The 18069-nt window shown below is 52.2% G+C and overlaps 1 protein-coding gene across 1 annotated transcript in view; it reads left to right on the top strand.

The window, feature by feature from the left end:
- DNAH2 (dynein axonemal heavy chain 2) overlaps nucleotides 1–18069 on the top strand; it is an 87347-nt gene that overhangs the window by 31153 nt on the left and 38125 nt on the right. Inside the window, exons 14-41 of the mRNA XM_055305618.1 lie at nucleotides 556–712; nucleotides 1166–1405; nucleotides 1674–1862; nucleotides 2063–2210; nucleotides 2676–2868; nucleotides 4614–4814; nucleotides 4903–5059; nucleotides 5423–5597; nucleotides 5993–6156; nucleotides 7162–7323; nucleotides 7426–7529; nucleotides 8897–9053; nucleotides 9194–9276; nucleotides 9390–9570; nucleotides 9950–10088; nucleotides 11535–11752; nucleotides 12017–12118; nucleotides 12446–12571; nucleotides 12864–12974; nucleotides 13213–13401; nucleotides 13764–13867; nucleotides 13963–14152; nucleotides 14671–14851; nucleotides 15553–15680; nucleotides 15993–16145; nucleotides 16395–16520; nucleotides 17306–17524; nucleotides 17785–17902. Of these exons, the coding sequence (XP_055161593.1) occupies nucleotides 556–712; nucleotides 1166–1405; nucleotides 1674–1862; nucleotides 2063–2210; nucleotides 2676–2868; nucleotides 4614–4814; nucleotides 4903–5059; nucleotides 5423–5597; nucleotides 5993–6156; nucleotides 7162–7323; nucleotides 7426–7529; nucleotides 8897–9053; nucleotides 9194–9276; nucleotides 9390–9570; nucleotides 9950–10088; nucleotides 11535–11752; nucleotides 12017–12118; nucleotides 12446–12571; nucleotides 12864–12974; nucleotides 13213–13401; nucleotides 13764–13867; nucleotides 13963–14152; nucleotides 14671–14851; nucleotides 15553–15680; nucleotides 15993–16145; nucleotides 16395–16520; nucleotides 17306–17524; nucleotides 17785–17902 (4415 nt within the window). The remainder of the gene's footprint in view (nucleotides 1–555; nucleotides 713–1165; nucleotides 1406–1673; nucleotides 1863–2062; nucleotides 2211–2675; nucleotides 2869–4613; nucleotides 4815–4902; nucleotides 5060–5422; nucleotides 5598–5992; nucleotides 6157–7161; nucleotides 7324–7425; nucleotides 7530–8896; nucleotides 9054–9193; nucleotides 9277–9389; nucleotides 9571–9949; nucleotides 10089–11534; nucleotides 11753–12016; nucleotides 12119–12445; nucleotides 12572–12863; nucleotides 12975–13212; nucleotides 13402–13763; nucleotides 13868–13962; nucleotides 14153–14670; nucleotides 14852–15552; nucleotides 15681–15992; nucleotides 16146–16394; nucleotides 16521–17305; nucleotides 17525–17784; nucleotides 17903–18069) is intronic.

Genomic DNA, 18069 nt, shown 5'->3' with positions numbered 1-18069 from the left:
ATGTGTACTGTGGGCCTGGGTCACTTCTAGGAGTGAACGGGGGGGCATTAAGATTGTGGGCACGAGATAACATCCGCTTCATTGAACCGAGACCACACAGGGACCCCTTCTCTTAGTACCCTTGATACTTATCTCTGGAGTGAGGCTTTGCTCTGGGTTGAGTGCCTTTCTTAGCCCCATTAAGGTCCAAGTGGGTGGAGCAAGGAGTGGAGAAAGCATCCTTATGTGGGTGTCCAGAACCGCCCTGTCCAGCATAGCAGCCCCTGGTTGCACATGGCTATTTCTATTTTAATTAATTAATTGGAATTCAAGAAAACTTTAAAATTGAGTCCCTCATTGGCACAGGCCACGTTTCAAGTGCTCCACAGCCACACACAGTTAGTGGTGACTGTGTGGGCAGCACAAATTGTAGAGTGTTTCTATTACCACCAGAAGATTTATTGGAAAGCACAGTTCAGCCTTGTGAGCTTCCAGAGTTCTCCACCAGGTCTCCTGTTGTGGAGGAGAGGCCTGCAGAGCTTGTCCCTCCAGCTGCTGGTCTCCTCTCATGCACAGGATCATTGCCATGCTGTCCCCAGATGAGCAGGCCCTCTTCAAAGAACGTATCCGGTTCCTGGATAAGAAGATCCACCCTGGACTCAAGAAACTGCATTGGGCCCTGAAGGGGGCCAGTGCCTTCTTCATCACAGAATGCCGTATACACGCCAGCAAGGTGGGTCACAATCATGGGCCTCTGGAGGTTGGTGAGGCTCACCCAAAGGGCGCTGCATGGATAATCAGTACCTGAGTCTTGGCTAGTGCTGGAGAGACCAGGGGGTGGTGGGAAAGAATCCAACTGTGCTTATGGAAGACTTTTATTTATTTTTATTTTTAAGATTTTATTTATATATTTGAGAGGTGCTCACGCTCAAGTGTACATGAGCGGGAGGAGGGGCAGCGGGAGGAGAAGACTCCCGCTGAGCAGGGAGCCCAACACATGATCATGACTCAAGCTGAAGGTAGATGCTCCACCAACTAAGACACTCAGGTGCCCCAGGACTTCTATTTTTATTTCTAATCTCAGCAAGTCTAGTGATAGGACAGGTGGGAGGCTAGAACTAGGCCCAGAGAGTTCCTTCCCAAACTGAGCACCCCTCCCACACCCATGTGTGTGGTCTGCCTCTAGGTGCAGACCATTGTGAACGAGTTCAAGGCCTCCACTCTGACCATTGGCTGGCGAGCCCAAGAGATATCCGAGACACTGTTGGTGTACATCAGTGACAAGCGGGTGTACAGAGACCTGGAATTTGAGGAGGACCAGCAGGAGCACCGGACAGCTGTGCAGCAGAAATTGATGAGCCTGCACCAGGATGTGGTGGCCATCATGACCAACTCCTACGAAGTCTTCAAGAATGATGGCCCTGAGGTGGGGGGTCCTGGTGTCAAGGCTTTGGGGCTGGGTGGGCCCCTGGTGCCATCAGAACTTTCTCTCGGTTCTTCCCTCCTACTTTTGGTGGGTGCTTCTCAGATGCCCGGCTCTACTTTTGGGTGCACCCAGCCTTCAGTCTTGCAGACCTTCTTCCTTTGGGACTCAGAATCCTACCTTTGTCTTTAGCTCGTTTCCTTCCCCTCTTGCTGGTTCCTATTCCCCAGGACCTGCCCCATCTCCCCTGAGGGTTTCCCTCTCCACCCAGATTCAGCAGCAGTGGATGCTGTACACAATCCGGCTGGATCACATGATGGAGGATGCCCTGCGCCTGAATGTGAAGTGGTCGCTACTAGAACTGTCCAAGGCCATCAATGGGGATGGAAAGACCACACCCAACCCACTCTTCCAAGTCCTGGTCATTTTGCAGAATGACACGCAGGGAGGTGTGGCACAGGTGAGGACCTTTACTCCTCATGTTCCAAAACTCTCAGACTCTGTTTTCAGTTTCCCTCGACCCTTAACCTCAGCCCTTAGCTGTGACTTCATCTTATGGCCCCTCCAGGGCTGGTTCTGAGGTGTTCAACCTTCCCAGCCCTGAGGCTGGTCTCTTCCCGCCAGGCTAAGGCTCTCTCCCCTGTGTCCCCTGCCCCCCAGGTGGAATTCTCACCAACTCTGCAGACTCTGGCAGGTGTAGTCAATGACATTGGCCACCACCTCTTCTCCACCATCTCTGTCTTCCGCCACCTCCCAGAAATTCTCATCAAGCGCAAGTTTCATCGTGACCCCATCCATGTAATTGTGGGTGAGTGGGCGGTGGGGAGGGCACTGGGTGCAGGGGCATCAGAGACTTAGGGATGGGCAGAGCCAGGAGGAGAGGCCAGGGAAGATGCTGGGACACATGATGTTTCCAGACACATGATGCTGGGAAGGCCAGGTTTGGGGCCAGATCAGGGACCAGACTGGGGAAGGGAACAAGGGTGGCAGTCAGAGTGGAGAGTAGGAGACCAATGCTCAAGGACTTTGGGATTAGAATGGGAGATTAGGAAGGATGAGTTTGGGACTGGGGCAGGATAGGAGGTGCCCATCTGAATCCTAGGCTGGAGTCCTATTTTTACTTTCCACCCCTCCCTCTGTTCATTGATATTAATGTTCATGTTTGAGCCAAATTTCTTTTGGGAGGTGGTGAGGAGGGTCCGGTGGCCAGCACAGAGGCTGGAGCTTGGGTTGGGCTGTAAGTGAGTGAGAAACATTTTGCTGGTTCTTGAAGAGCGAGATGAGGACATCAAGAAGATCCAGGCCCAGATCAGCAGCGGCATGACCAACAACGCAAGCCTACTACAGAATTACCTCAAGACCTGGGATTTGTATCGGGAGATCTGGGAGATCAACAAGGATTCTTTTATTCGCCGCTATCAGCGTCTCAACCCCCCTGTCTCTTCTTTTGATGCTGACATTGCCCGGTAAGGAGTCATGGTGGCTGTGAAGCTCTGTCTCTGTGAAACATAGAATCCTGGGAGGAGGTCCAGGCCTACAAACCCTGGAAAAGGATTGGGGTAGGGAGAGCTGTAGAAAATTTGTGTCCTCAACTATGGGAGAAGATCAGGAGCTAGAGCATTGGACCTTTGTTTTTTTTGTTTTGTTTTGTTTTGTTTGTAAAGATTTTATTTATTCATGAGAGACACACAGAGAGAGGCAGAAGGAGAAGCAGGCTCCAGAACCCCAGGATCAAGACCTAAGCCAAAGGCAGATGCTCAACCACTGAGCCACCCAGGCACTCCAGGACCTTTATTTCTCATGGGGTGGGGACCACATAAGAGCTGGACAAAATTTAGGGGAAAAGCCTTTGTGTGTGTGTGTGTGTGTGTGTGGAGGGGTCACCTACAGGGTCCTGGTGGGAAAGAAGAAACATAACGTTTTGAAGGGTGAGAAGCGAGCACCTCCATTTTAAGAAGGCAGATTAGAGTTTCATTGAAGATCATTCCTGAGTCTTGCTCTGAGCTCCCATCTCTCTGTCCTCCCTTTATTCACTCAGTAAACCCCACTATGTCATGAATGGGAAGTGAGGAATAAAGAAATGAACAGGATTTTCTTTTAAGGGATACAGCCCAGTAGGGAAGGTGAAGGTGTCCCTGAGAGAGCAGCAGCAGTGGTGTCCTGAAGATGCTTGAGATCCCAGCCCTACCCCTCATGGGCTGCGGCACCACAGGCAGGTTACTCTGCTCTCTGGGCCTCAGATTCCTGGGGAGCAGATATGACCCTTCCTACCTTTCAAGGTTGTGAGGTCATGAAATCTAAGTGAAAGCACTTTGCAAACTCTAAAGCACTGTCAATTGTACTCATTATTCAAGTGTCAGTGTGATAAGGACTGTAATTAAGGTGTACAGAGCATTAGCGCAGGTCAGTGGAAGGACAGAGCACTCCAGCCAGGACATTAGGAGAGGCTACTTGGAGGGGATGGCTGGGGCTGGGCTTTATGGACTGGGTAGAATTCCCACAGGCAGAAATGGGCAGTGGGAGGGCATTTCAGGTAGAGATCATGGTGTGAGAGAGGCATGAAGGTGATAACATGTGCATACGCTCACCGAGCAGTGAGTGTTCTAGAACACAGGGACGGGAAAGGAAGGGCGCCCAGGGATTTATGTAGAGTAGACAATGTAATTCTCTTGACAGCCTCATGACATGGGTTTTTATTATCACCATGTGATAATAAGAAATAAGAAAGTTGGGGGATGCCTGGGTGACTCAGCAGTTGAGAATTTGCCTTTGGCTCAGGGTGTGATCCCAGGTTCGGTGATTGGGTCCCACATCGGGCTTCCTGCAGGGAGCCTGCTTCTCCCTCTGCCTGTGTCTCTGCCTCTATCTGTATCTCTCATGAATAAATAAATAAATTCTTAAAAAACAAGAAAGTGGGGCCCAGACAGTTTCAATAACCCATCTGAGGTTGTGGAGTTAGGGAGCAGCACTGGGTACTCAACTCAGATCCTCAAGCCTTGAATGCCAGAGTCTGACTGCTGCCTAGTAGGTAGGGGTTGGGAAAATGATACGATCCCAGCCATATGGCTGGAGTGGATTGAAATGGGAGACCCAAGGAGCACCCTGCATGGGTGTAGGGGTAGGAAGCCAGCACTTGAACTGGCAACAGGGCAGTAGGCTTGTCTGCCAAAAAAAAAAAAAAACACCCTCATGGGGACATGGGCCCTTGCAGCTACACAGAGGTTGCCAATAACGTGCAGAAGGAGGAGACGGTCCTCAACATCCAGTTTGTGCTGCTGGACTGCTCACACCTCAAGTTCTCACTGGTGCAGCACTGCAATGAGTGGCAGAACAAGTTCACGACTCTGCTCAAGGAGATGGCAGCCCGGCGCCTCCTGGAGCTTCACACCTACCTGCGGGACAATGCAGAGAAGTATGGGCGCTGGCACAGGGCAGCAGGAGTGCGGGAGGGCAGGCCTGGTCCCTTGTGCTCATCAACATTCTCTTTGGCCTGACTTCAGAATCAGCCATCCCCCACAGACGCTGGAGGAACTAGGGGTCAGCCTGCAACTCATGGAAACCCTGCAGCATGACCTGCCCAACCTGGAGACACAGATCCCCCCCATATACGAGCAATTCACCATTCTTGAGAAGTACGAGGTGCTAGTTCAGGAAAACGTGAGTTCCCATGGCAGACGGTCTGCTGGAGTTGGGCCCATACCAGCCGTGGATTGGGGGAAAGAGTGAACCCCCACGTAGCAGGCCCTGTGCCACCAGGAGGGGCAGCAGAGAAGTGATCTGGGCAGAAGTTGTGAGATTCCAAGGCCTCTGAGAGAGCCAAAGACCTCAAATGATGTTTTGAGTCAGGTGATGGGTTCCTCTTTGTCCCAGAAGCTGTGGCTTCATGTCTTTAGGATTCACTGCATGTAGAACATGGTCACAGACTCTGGTCCACAGGGTCAGAAAAGAAGCCTTAAGAGCATAGGTGAGGAGGACAGACCTCCTGTTCGTGGCTCTTCATCCCCTCCTTCATGTCCTCAGGTCCTGGAGATGCTGGACAGTCTCAATGGCGAGTGGGTCATATTCCAACAAATCCTGCTGGATAGTGAGCAAATGCTGAAGAAACACAAGGATAAATTCAAGACAGGCCTCATCCACTCAGCTGATGATTTTAAGAAGAAAGCACATAATCTTCTGGAAGACTTTGAATCCAAAGGTACTTTGTTCTTGACCCCTCCCTCTTTACCGCTGTTTTGACCCAATCTTTCAAAGCCTCATTCTCTGGGAGATAGGGACAAGGATGAGCAGAGGAAGGCTGCTGCTGGGGAGGGATAGAGGCCTGGCACTGCTGTCAGCGACACACTGCCCAGTATTTCTTTTCCATGTTTTCTTTTCCATGGCCCACCATCTCTGATTCTCAAGTCACAACTAGGAGTTTTTCCTAAGGCTAATCATTGTTCTTTCAATGCATTCCCTCATTTTCCTGCCCACCTCTGTTGTGCAAGGCAAGAAGGGAGATTTACCCACAAAGAGTCAGGAGAGCCATGATGATCCCCCAAAAGGACAATGGCCTCAAGCAGGAACCTGAGCTTCACCTTGAATTTCCCACAGGCCCCTTCACCAGTAATGTGGGATATCAGGCGGCCCTAGAACAGATCGCCCAGGTGCGGGCCATGCTCAATGCCATGCGGGAAGAAGAAAACAGCCTCCGCTCCAATCTGGGCATCTTCAAGATCGAGCAGCCAGCTTCCAAGGACCTGCAGAACCTGGAGAAGGTAGTGTGCTGGGCGAGGCCCCTGTGGTGAGCGGGGCTGGGCACTGGGAGCAGGAGCCTGGGGTCTGAGGGCCCAACCAGGAAGATGGGAGCGTGAGAACCTTAAAAAAAAAAAAAAGGAAGTAAAATTCAGAAAGCAAGATAACCATTTTAAAGCAAACGATTTAGTGGCATTTTGTACATTTTACGATATTGTGAGGTCATCAGCTCTGGCTCCAAAGCATTTTTATCACCATAGAAGGAAACCTACAGCCCTCTCCCCTCAGCCTCCCATGACCATTGATTCATCTTCTGTCCATGAATTTGCCTGCCCTTTACATTTCATATAAATGGAACCACACAAATATGTGGCTTTTTCAGATCTGGCTTATTTGACTCACTATAATGTTTTGGAGGCTCATCCACATTGTTGCACACGTTGGTGCTTTGATCCTTTCTATGGCTGAGAAATCTTCTGTTGTGTGGACATTTGGCTCGTTTCTACCTTTCAGCTGTTTAGCTGCTATGAAAGTGTGTACTTGTAACTGCCAGCGGCCCCTTCCCAGTTCCCATGGGTGCAGCCATAGGAGCAGAATTGCTGGGTCAGGAGGCAACTCTGCACTTAATCTGTTGTAGAGCCATCAAGCTCTTTTCCCCAGCAGGGCAGTGTTTTATGCTCCCCCCAGCACCAAGTGAGTGCTCCTAATTCTCCACATCCTCATCCACACCCACCCCATGCCATTTCTTGGCCTGGTCATCCTGCTGGGTGTGAAGTGGTATCTCAAGGTGGCTTTGATTTGCATGTCCAACTCTTGGCGAATGATATCAAGGATCTTTTCGTGTGTTTGTCTCTTGACAAGATCCTAAGGCAAGTAAGTAGGGAAAAAGTTTGAACTGAGGAGGCAGCCCTACTATGTGGAGGGAAAGCCTTCTTAGAATGAGAGGAGCTGTGGACCTAAGTGTCATCAGCGGGGAAGAGGACAGGTGTTCTGTCACTTAATGTACCTCTCTGCTCTTGGCCATGAAGGAGCTGGATGCACTCCAGCAAGTCTGGGAGATCACACGGGACTGGGAGGAGAACTGGAACCAGTGGAAGATTGGCCAGTTCCTGACCCTACAGACAGAGGCCATGGAGACTATGGCACATGTTCTGTTCCGCCGCCTCACCAGATTGGCCAAAGAGTACAAGGTGTGTGGAGGGTGGAGGGGGAGCAGGAGGTAAGCCCGCTGAGGAAGGGGGACAGTGTGGGGACAGTGGTCAGGGCTTCTGATGCCTCTGATTTTTGCCCAGGATCGCAACTGGGAAATTATTGAAACCACTCGCTCCAAAATAGAGCAGTTCAAGAGGATCATGCCTGTCATCTCGGACCTTCGAAACCCAGCCCTTAGAGAGAGGTGAGGCTGCTCCTCTGCTCCTCAAGGCCATCCCCTGGCCTGGGCCACAACCTGGTGATGCCCACAGACACACACCCTAAGGAGGCCTTCACTTGGGCCTGCCCAGTCCTCTGTCTCATGCATCGTCCTGGGTTTTCTAGCCTTCTTGGCTCCTTCCCTATTTCCTTCCCCCTGCATCTCCCTCGCTTTATGTCTTCTGTCTCCAAAAGGCTTTATTCTCTTTTCAAAAAACTATTTTATTTATTTGAGAGAAACAGAAAGAAAGTGAATATGGGGGGGTGGAGCAGATGGAGAGAGAGAATCTCAAGCAGACTCCCTGCTTAGCATGGAGCCCGATGCAGGTCTTGATCTCACAACCCCGAGATAATGATCTAAGCCAAAACCAAGACTTGGATGCTTAACTGACTGAGCCACCTGGCACCCCTGGAAGGTTTTCTTTTTTTGTAGCCAAAAGTATCTCTTTCTTCTTTCATGGTTTTTGCTTTAGGTCTTTATTGAAGAAAACCTCCCAGATTTTTTTTTAAGCATTTTAAAAATTTTTTTATTTATTTATGATAGTCACAGAGAGAGAGAGAGGCAGAGACATAGGCAGAGGGAGAAGCAGGCTCCATGCACTGGGAGCCGACGTGGGACTCGATCCCGGGTCTCCAGGATCACGCCCTGGGCCAAAGGCAGGCGCTAAACTGCTGCGCCACCCAGGGATCCCAAACCTCCCAGATTTAAACATGCACTCTTTCTGTACTTTCCTCTAATACTTTATAATTTTATTTTGCAAGTTTTACTCTTTTGACGTGTGTGGAATCCATTGCATTGTAGAGGAGAAGCCACTGAGAACAGAATAAACTCTTTTATAAGTGGCATTTTAATAATTATCCATTTAGAAGGAAATAATTTCATTTCTTACCCATTGCATCCAGTACAGTGATTTTGACAGTGCTTTACCATTAAGCATCTGGTGGTTATGTACAACCTGACTACCTCACCTGCTTCAGTTGTTCAAGCTCCCCTAGGCTCAGCTTCCTTGGGTCCAATAGGAAGAACCAAAGTTCCTCCTTTGCAGTGGGTATGTGAATTAAATGGGGCATTTCATGCAAAGTGCTTGGCTCTGTGCACGGTCTATAGTAAACCTGCAGTGATCAGTCTGAACTCCCTTCCCAGAGAATCAACACCTCAATCTCTGACCTCCTTACAGTGCCTAAGATCGCATCTTAGGGCCTATGTAGTAAATGTGTGTTGAATCGTGAATAAATATGTAAATGGAGTATTCTGTCCCAATGGGAAAAAGAAAACCTGCGGATCGATGCGAACACTTTCTAGTAGATTTTTATATCGGGCCTCATGACCTGACCTTCTGTCCCTGGCCTCAGGCACTGGGATCAGATCAGGGACGAGATCCAACAGGAATTTGATCAAGAATCTGAGAGTTTCACCTTGGAGCAGATTGTGGACCTTGGGAGGGACCAGCATGTGGAGAAAATTGGGGAGATCTCTGCATCAGCGACCAAAGAACTGGCTATAGAGTTGGTATGACTAATTCCCCTCCCACAGCCCCCATTCCCTGAGTCTTCTGCAGCCAGATTTTCAGGATCCAATGGCCCCTCTGAGTTCTGTTCCCCCTAGGGACTAAAAACAGGATTGTTCTGTCCCCCAATTTCTTTTCCCAGGCTTTACAGAACATTGCCAAGACCTGGAATGTGATTCAGCTGGACATAGTGCCCTATAAGGATAAAGGCCATCACCGACTCAGGTAGTGAGGGCCTCAGGGTGGCAGGGCAGGGGACAGGCTGCATGATCTGGGCTGCATAGCCTCTGGAGGTTTGACATGGGGATGGACTACAGTTCTGATGTTTTCTACTGCAGAGGCACAGAGGAGGTGTTCCAGGCATTGGAAGATAACCAGGTGGCCCTGTCTACCATGAAGGCTTCTCATTTTGTCAAGGCCTTTGAGAAGGACGTGGACCACTGGGAACGTTGCCTCTCCCTCATTTTGGAGGTTGTTGAGATGGTGCTCACGGTGCAGCGCCAGTGGATGTACCTAGAGGTCAGGACTCCCTGCCTGAGCTGCTCCTGTAAACCACCTTTACTCCTTTCTCTGCATATGACCTATATATTGGCTCTACTGGCCATGTTTTCCCACCTCTCAAGTCATTCTTTCCCTGGGCCCAAGTGTCTGAGTCTTAGTGATGACCTCTCAGGTTCAGTTCCCTCCTTGAGCAGCCTTAGCCCTTCTTCCATTTTTCTTCTTGAACCCAGGATCTGGCCTCCCAGCCCCAACTGTCCTTCCAGAACTTGGGCATCTTGCCTTTGGTTCTAATGCTCCTTACCTTCCACTTAGCTGTCATTCCTGGTCTGGGAGTGGAGAGCAGAATGTGGGGAACAGATGAGAAACAGCCTCTCATCCCCAACTCTTGGCCCTTCAGAATATCTTCCTTGGAGAGGACATCCGTAAGCAGCTGCCTAGTGAATCAGCCCTTTTTGACCAGGTCAACAGCAACTGGAAAACCATCATGGACTGGATGAGCAAGGACAGCAATGCTCTCCGGAGCACTCACCATCCAGGTCTGTTGAGCTTCATAGCCTCTTGTCCTGACAGAGGCTGGGTTGATGCTGAGTACGTGTGATGTCGTGTCCACATGCTTCATTTATTGAGAGGCTGTGGTACCTGGCTTTTGTACCAGCACCATCGTTGCCTCTTCTGAGCATGAAGTAACAGTTTAGTGAGTGAAACTCCACAAATACTTGGGTGGAGTAAACTAGTGGGATGGCGTGTGAGGAGGTGACAGAGAGACATACACACAGAAAGGCTGGTTGGTTTTGGTAGAGTGTGGTCAAGACTCAGGAAGTGAGGTCTGATGATGGATGCCAAGTGTAGGCATCCTGAGGAGAAGAGTTCTGTCACAAGGTTCAGAAGACACCTTTGTTTACCCTTGGGCCAACTTAATGATTTTTCATTTTCCTAAAAACCTTGGGTATATGTATTTAAAAAGCCTTAATTTTAATTATTCTGATAAAATGTCTGCATGAGGATATGCAAAGTTGAGTGACAGCATGCATTTGTTAGAAAATATTTGAGATCATTGGCAAAATTACATTTTGGAACAATTTATAAGCAAAGCCAGAGAAACAAGTATCCCTTCATTGAGCACAAGCACCAATTCATCTCACCCACTGCTACTGAGTCACCCTGTGATCTTCAGGGGCCACACAGAGGCCCAGCAGCCCATAGACTTTGTACTTGAAGGCACGAGGATCTCCTCAGAGTTTGGATTCCAGGGCATTCATATTTTCTCCAGAAAGCTAGAAACTGGGAAAACAAAGGAATAAACCAATCAAAACCCAAGGCTTGGAGGAAACTAAGATTATTGAGAACCTGCAACAGCGAATCTGTTTTTCTTAGAACCTGGAATTGTTCTTTGAGGTAGATACTACTACCATTTAACCCATAAAGAGGTAAAAGCTCAAACAGACATGCTAGTTAGTGAAAGGGCAGCAGTTTGAATGGCCATCTCTGCCCCTCTGTCTAATGCGCTTTTCACTCTACCTTGAGGGACACTGGAACCCCTGGTGCCTGCAGACTTCTTTCGATGTGTGCATATGATATATATTGAAATCAAATGATCTAATTTTTTGGATTGTGCTCATGCGGAACAGGCTCTAATATCCAGTTCTTGAGGTGACTGGCTGAGCTGGAGGGATGGAACTGTCATTGTGAGACTGAAGGAGATGACATGTCGCTATATTAGTGGAATCCTGTATACCGTATAATTAATGCATAGTGCAAAAAATGCAGACTAGTGTACAATGGACACTTGATGATTAATTAATGAAGAGGATGGGCTAAGCGGGATAGAGTGATTTGGAGACACTTCTCTGCTTCTAGCAACCATTATAGCAATGTGTACCCCAATATCCGAGAGCTGGCAAAGTGGGTACAGTCACACACTCCAGATCCACTCAGGGCCATGGTAAAGGGCCCTCAAATGTCATTCCTTGCTCTTATTCCAGGCCTTCTGGACACCTTGATAGAAATGAACACAGTCCTGGAAGATATCCAGAAGTCTCTGGATATGTATCTAGAGACCAAGCGCCATATTTTCCCCCGTTTCTACTTCCTGTCCAATGATGACCTCCTGGAGATTCTGGGTCAGTCCCGCAACCCAGAGGCTGTCCAGCCCCACCTCAAAAAATGCTTTGACAACATCAAACTGCTGAGAATACAGAAGGTCAGCAGAGCCGGCCAGGATGGGATGGAGGGCGGGGGAGAGACAGTGATGACCTAGAGGTACTCTAGGCCTTGGAGGGGACCGTCCCCTCCCAACAGGAGGGGGCCATGAATGATTCTGGATTACCTGGGACAGAACTTTTTAGAATTCGTTAACATTAGGGTTGGCGGGAGGAGCAGAGACTACCTTCACAGGGCCCAGGAACTTCTAGGTGGATATCATGAGTGTGCAGGCCAGACCATTAAGAGCTTCCCGTTTTTATAGGTTGGGGGACCCAGCAGCAAATGGGAAGCTGTAGGAATGTTCTCAGGTGATGGCGAGTACATTGATTTCCTCCACCCAGTACTTCTAGAAGGGCCTGTGGAGGTGAGTAGTAGTGAGGGTCTAAAAATCTAGCTGACTCTTCTTCCCCTTGGAGAGTTTGCTTGGCTCTGTGAGGAGAGAACCTTTCTGTGAAGGCACATTGGTCACTTTCCCCCTCCCACCTGCCATTGCTAAAAACCCTAAGCTCTCCCCTGAACCTGAAAAGCAGACAGCCTGCCCCCTAGCCTCCAGGTCCCTCAGGGACCCCAGCCAGCTGCAGCCTAGCCTGAGCTTGTCTCTGGGGCCCAAAGCCTTGGAGTCCCGTTTCCTAAACCCCTGCCCTCTGGGGATGCTTGTCTCTGGCCCTAAGGCCCTGTCCCCTCCCCCTAGTCCTGGCTTGGTGATGTGGAACGGACCATGAGGGTGACCCTACGGGACCTTCTCCGGAACTGTCGCCTGGCCCTCAAGAAGTTTCTTAACAAGAGGGACAAATGGGTGAAGGAGTGGGCTGGACAGGTGAGCTGGGGTCAGCAGAAACTGGGGAATAAGAAAGGGCTGAAGGGGAGCAGCAAATGTCAAGACAGAATGTTGAGTCTCACCAAATGCAAGCTTCTTGCCCCTGTTCTGGGCAAAGGCCTTGCCACCCTGAGTGCTAGACGCTTAGCTCCTGCCTGTAGGCCTGTGCCCCATCCTTCAAAGCAGATGAAGTATATGGAGAGAGGAGTAGCACTGGGCACAGGAAGAGGCAGGGGTTTGGGAGCTGGGGTGCGCGAGTGGCCAGCAGATCCAGCCTCTGCATGTGTCCCAGATGGTGATCACTGCCAGTCAGATCCAGTGGACGGCAGATGTCACCAAGTGTCTGCTGACAGCTAAGGAGCGAGGAGACAAGAAAATCCTCAAGGTCATGAAGAAGAAGCAGGTGTGGAGCCCTATGGGTTGGAGCTAGGGTCACAGAGAGGGTGCCTTGTGGCAGAAGTCTAGCGATGAAAGTCTGGGAGGCTCAGAAGGGCATTTTCCTGGTGGATGTTGGGGGTCAGGAATCTTGGGGGTTTGGGATCAGCGCTGGGATGGGAAGTCGGGTGAGGCTGGGATGAGGCGTGGTCAGGGTTTGGTTGCCTTGCCCCCTCTGCTTTCTTCCCCACCTCCTCGTCCCACAGGTGTCGGTGCTGAATAAGTATTCGGAAGCCATCAGGGGGAACTTGACCAAAATCATGCGGCTGAAAGTTGTGGCGCTGGTGACGATAGAAGTCCATGCCCGGGACGTGCTGGAGAAGCTGTACAAGAGCGGCCTCATGGACATGAGCTCCTTCGACTGGCTCAGCCAGCTGCGCTTCTACTGGGAGAAGGTGCTTGCGGGCCTCATGCTTTAAATCACCTTCTCTTGATGCCATGGTACCGTAACCCCACCCTCGCTCCCACCACGGTATCTTAACCTAGTTCCTAACTCTGGTTCGTCTCCTGGATCAGGAGTAGCAAATCATTCTTTTGGTGGTGCCCACCGTGACTGTCACTTGACTGGGTCCAGAGAGACTGCGGGCAGCTGCTGTGTACATTGGGGAAGGGGGCTATGCAGCATGAAACCCACTGTCCATCCGGGACATGAACCCTCCATAGTCTGAACGGAACCCCTGCTCTTGTAACGGTAGCCTTCCCGCCTCCCAGTCGGCCCTCTGGCTCCTGCAAGCACCCCCCGCCCCCGTTTCTCCAGGATCTGGATGACTGTATGATCCGCCAGACCAACACGCAGTTCCAGTACAGTTATGAGTACTTGGGCAACTCTGGCCGGCTCGTCATCACCCCCCTGACAGACAGGTGGGCTGGGTGCAGTGACACGGTGGTGGGGCAGGGCAGCAGATGCTGTGGGGATGCTGCTAGGAGTCTGACCCACTCTTGCCCTCAATTGGCAGGTGTTACATGACGCTGACCACAGCACTGCACCTGCATCGGGGGGGCTCCCCCAAAGGTCCTGCAGGCACAGGCAAGACGGAGACCGTCAAGGATCTGGGCAAGGCGCTTGGCATATACGTCATCGTGGTCAACTGCTCCGAGGGCCTGGATTATAAGTCCATGGGCAGGATGTACTCAGGCCTGGCCCAGGTCCGTACCCCGAACCCTAGCCCAGAGGCCCCATATGTATGGTACAGTCCCAGAAATTCAGCTAAAACCCAGTGCAATTCCCTGCTTTGTCACATCCACCACCTCATCCTTCAGGTCATCCCCTCAGGTCCCTGTGCCTCCCGGAGCTTTGCTCAGGCTTAATTTCTGCTTATTTGAAAACCTGAAAGATGATGTCAGGGCTCAATGAGGTAACGCATATCAACCGGTTCAGGGCACAGGCTTCCGTGCTCACAAATTCCCCACTCTGGGCTCTTCCCAGCCCGCACCTGCTCTAGCACTCTCTGAGATTGTCCCGTCTGGCCAGGAAGTTCTGGCCATAGACTGCCATGGGGCTACGTGCCACCCCACTGCCCTCTCCCTCGCCAAGCACAGATGTTTTAGAGACCCCCACCCATCAGGACATTTCAGGCAGGCTATGCTAGCCACGGTTCCCAGTGCCTCCCCATTGGAGGGGCCACTACTTCTCTGGCCCCAGCGACTCTGCCTCCCATCCACAGACCGGCGCCTGGGGCTGCTTTGATGAGTTTAACCGCATCAACGTGGAGGTGCTGTCAGTGGTGGCCCAGCAGATCCTGTCCATCCTGTCTGCCCTGGCCGCCAGCCTTACCCGCTTCTACTTTGAGGGCTTTGAAATAAATCTGGTGTGGTCCTGTGGGATCTTTATCACCATGAACCCTGGTACGGGGTGGGGAGTGGAACTGGGTGTCCAGGGCAAATAGCTGCGTGCTGCCCCTCTCCCAGGGAAGCATGTTTAGCCCAAGTGGAAGGTGGCTAAGGACAATAAAGCATGATAGGAGGGTAAACATCCAACTTTCTGGAGGAGGGGAGGCAGTCTTCCTGGCTGCCCTAAACGGGTCGATAACTATTTGTGTCTACACCCACCCCAGTCCTCTGGGATACTTTGCCATCCCCCTGCTGGACCTGCTCCCTAAGTTCTGGTTGACCTGCCACCCCTTTTGCAGACATGAGGGATCTCCACAGAATGCAGAGCCGGGCGCTCTCCTTCCTGCTCCCTAGGATGGGCCCCGGGGAGGGATCTGCGGGGCCAACGGGAAGGGGCTCAGGTACTGAAATGAAAGAGTCAGAGAGATGGGTGGTGAGGACACGGGCTGCCGTGAGTTATGCACGTGCTCAGAGAGGTGGGAGATTGTCAGCTCTATGATCTGAGTTTGAAACAGGGCCGCGTAGAAAGGAAGGAGAGGACCAGGGATTGGACTGAGGGCCCCCCCCACCCCCGAGGAGGGGAGAGCCTGGAGCTGGAGCTGAAGAATCGGGGGGGGGGCAGGGGGTGAGCTAGGGTTGGGGAGAACAGGGCCGAGTGAGAAGTGGTGGGTCTGTGGGGAGTGGTCTGGGTTCTAAATAAACTCACTGTTTTCCAGGCTATGCTGGTCGCACGGAGCTGCCGGATAACCTGAAATCCATGTTCCGCCCCATCGCCATGGTGGTCCCTGATTCTACTCTTATCGCAGAGATCATCCTCTTTGGGGAGGGCTTTGGCAACTGTAAGGTATGCCCGCGATGTCCTGGCATTGATTATCTTGCTTCCCTTCCATGGTGACTCCCAGATGGAGGCGCCCCAGGAGCCTCACAGCCAGCCTGTCTTCCACGGAACGTCTTGGTTGCTGTCCATGGGGTGCGGAGGCCTCCCCTCGGTCAAGTCCCTGATCCGTGTTGCCACCATTCCCAACATCTTCTCCTTGGGATTGTCCACAGGTTGCAGCCAGCCACCCTGCATCCCAGGGCTGGCTGCTAATAGTCCCTGTGGAGGCAGGAGGCTGCTGGAAAGGTCGAGATTTCCCCCTCTGTGTTCCTTCCCCAGATTCTGGCCAAGAAAGTGTACACACTCTACTCACTAGCTGTGCAGCAGCTCTCCAGACAGGACCACTATGACTTTGGCCTGCGTGCCCTCACGTCCCTCCTGCGCTATGCCGGCAAGAAGCGCCGCCTGCAACCGGATCTGTCTGATGAAGAGGTAGATCGGGGCCCCAGCCCTTGGGCCTTACCCTCCACAGTCACTGGTCCCCTGGTGCCTCCACCAAAGCTCTGCAGATCCCTTCCCCAGATCAAGACCCCCCCACCCTTCTGCCTGTCCCCCACGTTGCCTGTCATACCGCTGACGACTCTCAGGTGTGTGCCTTGTTCAGCCCTTTACAGAGGGAGGGCCTGGTGGGTGCCTAGGCCCTGGTTCCTCAGGCCGGAGGCTTTGTCTTTCCCCATCCAGGTTCTGCTGCTCTCGATGCGGGACATGAACATTGCCAAGCTAACCTCGGGTGACGTGCCGCTCTTCAATGCCATCGTGCAAGATCTGTTCCCCAACGTTGAGCTGCCTGTCATTGACTACGGCAAGGTATCTGTTCCTCGTTACCCTCGCCGACCTCACATGGGCATGTGGGTGCAGGTGCCGGATGCTTGGCTCCCAGGCCCTGTTCCATCCACAGGCCGGGCCTCCTTATCCACGAAACCATGTAGACCTACTCCAACACCGCACTCTCTCTGCGGCCCTCATGCTCCTGACTCAGCGGGTCTCTGACTCTACAGAGCCCCCAGAGCCTTCCTACTTTCTCTGCACCCACCCGCCCCTCCTGCCTCTACATTTCTACCCTCCTCAGGGGTGTGGAGAGGTTGCCAGAGCAGAAGCCGTGTCAGAACAGTAGAACTGAAGGGGCGGGAGGGAAGACGATTCTCCAAAGTACAGGAATTATCTTCTCTGGTGGATCAATGGTTTAGATACCCTGGATGATCCTTTCACTCGAAACCACTAACATACTGGTTAGAATATATCCTTGTAAATGTGTCACTAAGCTGGCAAGAAAGAAGAAGGATTCTGGGGTGGGAGGGGGTGAAAGCAGGGAGATGACACAACACCCTGACAAGGAATGCACCCTCATCACTCCCATTTAGTGGAGGAGGACACTGAGGCCCAGAGCAGACCCTTTGGGGTCTCTGCCCTTCAGTGGGCTGGCTTGCTCCTGAGTGTGTGGTGGCTGGAGCTCAGGGGCCCTGGAGCCGTTTCTAACAGCCCGAAAATGACACCCCCCACCCCAGATGGCGGCGATGGGCAGGGGGTGGTTTGAGAGTCGTTCTCGGCCCCTGGCTTTCTCTTCCATGTCTGTGTACTTTCTCTTCTCTCAGCTGCGGGAGACCATCGAGCAGGAGATCCATGACATGGGCCTGCAGAGCACACTGTTCACCCTCACCAAGGTCATCCAGCTGTATGAGACCAAGAACTCCCGCCACTCCACCATGATTGTGGGCTGCACGGGCAGCGGCAAGACCACCTCGTGGCGTGTCCTCCAATCCTCCCTGTCCAACTTGTGCCGCGCCGGAGAGCCCAACTTCAACATCGTCAGGGTACTGAGCTGGGACAGTGAAGCGCCTGGCGGAGGCCAGCTGGGTGGGCAGACCGTGGTGGCGGGGTGGGGGCATTGGGGGGGGCGGGGACCAGGGGTGCAGTGTGGTCCAGGAAGGCAGGGCTGGGGACCGGGAGGGGTTTCTGGGACAGATGGGAGACCCAAGAGCAAATGGAGATGGTGGGGATGGGAGTAGATGGAGACCTTGGCCTTGGTGTCTGCCAGCCACTCAACGCACACCCCACCCCCTTGTCCCTTTAGGAGTTCCCTCTGAACCCAAAGGCGCTGTCCCTAGGGGAGTTGTATGGGGAATATGACCTCAACACTAACGAGTGGACGGATGGCGTCCTGTCCAGCGTCATGCGGACAGCATGCGCAGGTGCCCAGAGGGCCATGGGGTGGGCAGGGCAGGTGCCTGAGTCTTGGGGGTGGTTGGGGGGATGGTCTGGGGCTAGGAAGTCCACATTTGAGGGGAAGATGCCTGGGGAGTGCTGAGGTACCAGGAGGCACGTGCTCACATCCCCGAGGAGATGAATGTGTGGGACG

This window comes from Nyctereutes procyonoides, unplaced genomic scaffold (genome assembly GCF_905146905.1).
Source record: "Nyctereutes procyonoides isolate TBG_1078 unplaced genomic scaffold, NYPRO_anot_genome, whole genome shotgun sequence".
Taxonomy (NCBI): Eukaryota; Metazoa; Chordata; class Mammalia; order Carnivora; family Canidae; genus Nyctereutes; species Nyctereutes procyonoides.
This window is presented reverse-complemented; position numbering and strand designations above follow the sequence as displayed.